The 6,306-nt window shown below is 48.9% G+C and overlaps 1 protein-coding gene across 1 annotated transcript in view; it reads left to right on the forward strand.

Annotated features, from left to right (window-relative positions):
- Positions 1-4,466: 4,466 nt before the first annotated feature.
- Pmvk (phosphomevalonate kinase) overlaps positions 4,467-6,306 on the forward strand; it is a 9,280-nt gene continuing 7,440 nt past the window's right edge. The window contains exon 1 of the mRNA XM_021196414.1: positions 4,467-4,774. Coding sequence (XP_021052073.1) covers positions 4,680-4,774 — 95 coding nt within the window. The 5' untranslated portion in view covers positions 4,467-4,679. The remainder of the gene's footprint in view (positions 4,775-6,306) is intronic.

A 6,306-nucleotide genomic window follows, 5' to 3' on the forward strand; every position in this document is an offset into this window, starting at 1 on the left:
CAGACACGTTCCCCTTAGGGCTATATAAACCAGAAGGTTTTCGGGCTCGGGGTCCTTTCGCTTCAGCAAGCGACAGCAGAATAAAGAAGTTGTGGAAGAGTCTCGCGTGTCATAGTCCTTATATCCTGCAGGCGAGAGCAACGGGCGCGACAGTAGACCAGGCTGGCCTCGAACTCAGAGATCTGCCTGACTCTGCTTCCCTGAGTGTGTGGTCAACACACTCTGACCCACTTGTCTTTTAACTTTAAAATGACTCTTTTTCCTCCCTCCCTTCTTACCCCCTTATTTACTTATGTGTGTGGAGAAGCATACAGTGCTACATTGTGCATGCAGTTCAGTGGACAACTTCCCCGAGAGTTGGTTCTTCTCCCATGTGGCCTTGTAGGACTGAGCAGGTTGTTGGCTTGGTAGCAAGTGCCTTTATCTGCCGAGCATCTCATGGGTCTTCTCTTTTGGTTTTGAGCCAATTCTCACTGTGTAGCCCAAGCTGGCTGACTAGAAGTCAAGCTTCTCTTCCTTCAGTGTCCTGCTTATGGCGTGATAGGTGCATACTGTTAATGGGCACCTCAACACCAGGGAGGAGAGGGCACCAGGTCTCAAGCCTGGCTGCTGCCCTGCTTCCTGCCCCTCATGCTAACTGGATTAGATTAACACAAGCAAAATGCTAGCAGTATTTGCTTAATGCGGCCAGGAAGCCTCTGCTGATGCACGGAGAGGACCTGGAGAGGACCTCGGAGGCAGTTGGTGATGGGGGAGGGGCAAAGGTGAGCTTGGGTGTATGTGTGTGTGTGTGTGTGGGAACAACCTGTGGGTCCTAGGGGACTCTTCGTATAGGAAGGGTGAGGGTGTCTCAAAGGCACTGGAGGGCAAGGGAAGCATTCAGAGAGCATGGAAGCAGATGTGGAAGCAGAAGCCTAAAGAATGGGGGGAGGATGGGAAATGGGAACTGGACTGTGCTTGTTTGAGGCTGTGCTTTTAGTGTGGGCCAGTCTGGATGGGATGAGGACAAGGAGGAATCAAGGACACTTGGCCTCCTAGCCTGGGGACAAATGGATGACTGTGTCTTCAAGAAGTGTCAGGAAAGGGGGAGGGAAAACAAAGGCTGGTTTGCTGGGGTGGGATGGGGTGGGGTGGAATGGGATGGATGGGGAAGATTCTGGGCTTACAATAAGGCTGGTCATCCTCCACCTTTCTCCAAGCTCTGTAGCCCTTGACTTTACCCAACCCTCTTCTCTCCAGGCTCTGTAGCCCTTGACATTACCCTTTGTTCCTCTGGGGCAGGGTGGGGGTAGAAGTTGTTACTAACCTAAGGTGCTGTAGCCCTTGACCTTACCCTTGGTTCCTCTGGGGCAGGGTGGGGGTAGAAGTTGTTACTAACCTAAGGTGTTAACCTTCACTGACCTTGTGGGGGGAGGTGCCCAGCTGATTGGGCTGTGTCATTCCCTGAGGTCATTGCTGAGACCCTATTGTGACTCAGGGGCACAGGCAGAAACCTGACTCTTCCCGCCTTGGGGTAGAGAGGAAAGTGTTGGAGAGTCGGGCCCCACAGGTCTGCCTACTCGGGACTTGGGCTGTGGGCCTTCACCCAGGCATCGTGCTAGCAGGGACATTAACTTTTCAACTGTTTTTCTGTCATTTTATTTATTTTTATTTTTTTATGAGACAGGGTTTCTCTGTGTAGCCTTGGCTGTCTTGGAACTCACTTTGTAGACAAGGCTGACCTGAAACTCAGAGATCTACCTGCTTCTTCTGGGATTAAAGACATGTGCCACCATTGCCCAGCCTCTTTTCTGTCCTTTTAACTCACTGAGAAATAGATTTTGAAGGGAGTGGAACTCTTTTTGTTTGTTTTGTTTTGTTTTGTTTTGTTTTTTCAAGACAGGGTTTCTCTGTGTACTGCTTGTGGACGTTGTACATCGTGGTGCGGAGCCTAGTGCGCACCACGATGTACAACGTCCACAAGCAGTCTTGTTCCTTGCAGATAGCTCTTTGCAGAGAAGTGTGGTTGTGACCACAGGGTGGCAGCAGCGGGTCGGGCTGAAGGTGGGTGGGAACTTGCTCAGGACTGGGATGGGAAGGAGGCAGGGAAGGAGGGGCCTCAAGGAGCTGCCCCAGGACCTTGAGCAATTGGGTATGTGGGCAATTGGGTATGTGGTTGTGCAGTCTAGTCTTGGGTATATCCATCCATAGAGGTCCCCTCTAACTTAGGGGGAAGTCCTGGCCTCCTAATCTCCCTCCTACTCTCCCGCATGGAGCACCCATTCATTCCTTCACTTCTTTTTTTTTTTTTTTAAAGATTTATTTATTTATTTTATGTAAGTACACTGTAGCTGTCTTCAGACACTCCAGAAGAGGGCGTCAGATCTTGTTATGGATGGTTATGAGCCACCATGTGGTTGCTGGGATTTGAACTCTGGACCTTCGGAAGAGCAGTCGGGTGCTCTTACCCACTGAGCCATCTCACCAGCCCCCCCCCCCCCCATTCCTTCACTTCTTGATCAGTCATTCGAGACACCACCCGATTCCACCCGCATTGTGCCTGGCCCTGCCTTTGATAGAACTTGATATGCTTTCAAGCATCTGAGGAAAACATGGAATGCAGTTTTGGGGGAAGAAACAGAGGGAAGGGGCTGGGCCTGCCAGTGCAGCCTGGCCAGGCATATCCGGGACTGGAAATGTCCATACCCTGGACTGGAAAACATCTGGTTTTGGAACCAGACAGAGCTGGTTTCATCATTTAGCGGTCTAGACCTTGACACAAGTCTCTCTGCCTCTTAATTTTATGTACTTGAGTGTTTTGCCTGCACATATATTAGTGCACCATATACCTGCAGTGCCTGTGGAGGTCAGAAGAGGCTGTCAAGATTCCCTGGAACTGGAGTTACAGATGGCTGTGAATCACTCTGTGGCTTCGAACTCAGAGCTCTGCCTGCCTCAGACTCCTGAGTGCTGAGACCAAGAGTGTGTGCCACCATTGCCTGGCTTAGGCAAATCCATTAGGAAGTTTTGTGGTTGGGACTAGAATTCAGGCAAATTCAGAATTCTGGGTGGAAGTTCTGATTCCTTTTGAGTGGGGACTTAGTGAGCAGGAGGCCACAAGTGACTTGACCCTACATAGTCTTTGTTGGCCTGGTGAGAGCCAGTTTTCACTGGTACCTAGAGAAATGTTTATTGCACAGGGGAGGGACAATGTGCTGACTTACAAACTGTGAAATCACGGTGCTTAAAGTAAATAGTCCGTTGTGAGTGGATACTTTAAAGTTTACAAAGTATCTTGTTGTCCAGTTCTGTTTTCCTCTGTTTACCCAGCCTCTCACTTCCTTCTGCTGGCCTGGAACTTGTCTGCTTCTACTTCACTGCTGGCACTTGCCACTAAACCCAGTTTACTTAGTGCTGGCCCTCAAACCTAGGCTTAGGCAAGCACTCTACCAACAGAGGGGCATCCTCAGCCCATGAGAGCAGCTCTGGCGATCCTCTCCAGTCCATTCTTTCTGTACCTGACCACTCCTGTTCCTCTTTATTTTAAAATGATTTATTTTATGTGTTTTGCCCACATGCCTGTGTACCTCGTGTGTGTAATTCCCACAGAGGCTAAGGGAAGGCTTTAGGTCCCCAGGAACTGGAGTTTTAGCTGGTTTTGAGCAGCTAGGTGGGTGCTCAGCAAGAGCAGCCAGTGCTCTTAACCCCTGAGTCATCTCTCTGCCTGAGCCTCTTTTGAACCTGCAGGGAAATGATTTCCTAAGAATTTCTTCATATTTCACTTTGGTTTTCACAAGACTTTGTAGTCTCATACAAAGGAGGCAGTCATAGGTTTCAGGCTTTATTTTGATAAGCTTAGAAAAATGTAGGACAGCAATTTATATCTACAGATAACAGTAAGTAGGTGTCAGAACACTCTTAATTTTGCCTCTCAACTTCTGGCTGGATGTTGGTCTCGGGAGGAAATTGGGTAATCTTGTTCAGAGTGGCATCAAAATTCCTTCTTAACCTAAGCGACTAATGTCACCAATGTTCTTTCTCGAGATTCTGAAAAGCTTTGGAGAGGAGTATGCAGCTGAAGAAAAGATCACTTAGTTCTGGCTGGCGACTTCAGCAGTTACAAAACCTTTTCAACAGTGAAATAGCATACTGTTCAATAAGCCCCTCCCTCGCTATGACGTCAAGAAACACACCCGATCATGTCATTGTCTGGTTACTTCTTTGGAAAGAGCTATTTTTAGTGCGGGGCAAACACATACTTGCTTTAGAGCATGAGATATAACGTACAAATTAAAAGGCAGATTTGAAAACGCCTTCAACATTACTATTTTTCTATAACTTTAGGTTTGGCCGGTTGTGTAGAAGGGAACGTGAGGCTAGTCTTTCCACGCTCAGTGTCACTCTCGGCTCCTGGTGTCAGCCGAGAAGGCGGGGCCATGACGTCACACCTGGGCGGGCGTGGAATGTTCTAAGTGCGTGCTGCGGGGGAGGTACTTCTTAGATACCAGGCTACAAGGCTCTTTCCCTTCCGGTTTCTACGCCCATTCTCTGCGTGCTGGTTTCGACTTGGGCTGTGTAGTGTGGAGAAGGGGCGGGATCCCTCCTCCTTTCTGCTCCTACTGAGCGGGTCCACTTCGTGTGTGGCTGGATCTCAGGGGTCCGAAGTGTCAGCTTTAGGCCTGGTGAGGCTTGGTGGCACCATGGCCCCGCTCGGAGCCTCCCCGCGTCTGGTGCTGCTGTTTAGCGGGAAGAGAAAATCCGGGAAGGACTTCGTGACCGAGAGGCTGCAGAGCAGGTGTCCGCGGGTGCAGGGAAGCCGAGGAAGGGCGCTACCGCAAGTGATGGAGGGCTTGATGGAGGGAGCTCGTGGAGGGCAAGGAGGGACAGGATGACAGGGCAGGGGAAGGTAGATTCTCACGGTCAGTAAAACAGCAGCCTGCACATATCCCCCTCAAAGAACTAGGGGACTGCCTCTGCAGAACTATGAAGATGTAGCTCTGCCTTCAGGAAACATGAATTACTATTACTATCCAGGCACTGTCGACCTGCCACTCCTGTTTGATGATTTTGGTCTGAGGTAACTGGTCTAGATAAGGAGACTAACATGACTGTAAAGATTTTTTTCAAGACCACGTCCTGAGGGTGTCTGTTCCAAAGAGAGTCTGCCCGGAACACCCTGCAGTGGCAGGGATTTATGGAGTATTCTATGCCAGGTGTTGTGCGTCTATATCATCTCATTTAACCCATTTAGCTTCTTTACCAAATAGTGGTATTAACAATCCCTTGTCACAGATGCAGAAGCAGGGGCTCTTAGGAACTAAAACCTGGTGTGTGTGTGTGTGTGGGGGGGTGTGTAGCAGCAGGGAAGCTCATATGAGTTCAAGGCCAGAGTAGACAACATGGTGAATTTTTGAGTATTAAAATTTTAAAATTTGGGCTGGTGAGATGGCTCAGTGGGTAAGAGCACCTGACTGCTCTTCCGAAGGTCTGGAGTTCAAATCCCAGCAACCACATGGTGGCTCACAACCATCCGTAACAAGATCTGATTCCCTCTTCTGGAGTGTCTGAAGACAGCTACAGTGTACTTACATATAATAAATAAATAAATCTAAAAAAAATTTAAATTTGCTAGGGTTATAAAGTAGCAAACTCAGGATTTAAATTCAGCTTGGTCTGCCTGAAAATACCTTTCACTTATTTTCAAAGATGTGTTTATGTGATGGGTATAGGTTTGTGCCTTGGTGTATGCAGGTGTTCTTGGAAGCCAGAAGAGGGCACATAAGTCCCAGAACTGGAGTCACAGATGGTTGTGAGCCTTCATGTGGGTGCTGAGAATAGAGCCTTGGTCTGTAAGAAGAGCAAGCACTGGGATTAAAGGCATGTGCCACCACACTTGGCCCACCTTCGGGTTTTTCTGAAGCATGGTTCTCAGGGTTGAGCTAAGACTTGTCAGGTCTCTGAGGCTCGCCCTTCCTCCAGCCTTCTATTTTCTTAAGTGATAAGATATTCTAGGAAACACTGTTTTCTTCCAGGAACTTGGGCTGGGAAAGCAGAGAAAGGGGAGAGAGAATACTGGGGCTCCTCTCCAAGGTCAAGGTGGCCAGGGCACCATGTGTGAGGTACCACAGTTGTTCAGGGGAGCCCAAACCTTTATCACTAAATACCATCCATGTCTAATAAATTTTACCTGTTCTTAGCTCCACACAGAGGCAGAAGAACAGCCGGAAGCCTAGACGGTGGGTGGGGTTCAGCTGCTGGGAGTTCGCGGCCTGGCTCAGTGCTTAGTGGATGGTGTGCTGAAGACTTGTTTTTTGTTTTTTTTTTTTT

This window comes from Mus pahari, chromosome 4, assembly GCF_900095145.1.
Source record: "Mus pahari chromosome 4, PAHARI_EIJ_v1.1, whole genome shotgun sequence".
Classification (NCBI taxonomy): domain Eukaryota; kingdom Metazoa; phylum Chordata; class Mammalia; order Rodentia; family Muridae; genus Mus; species Mus pahari.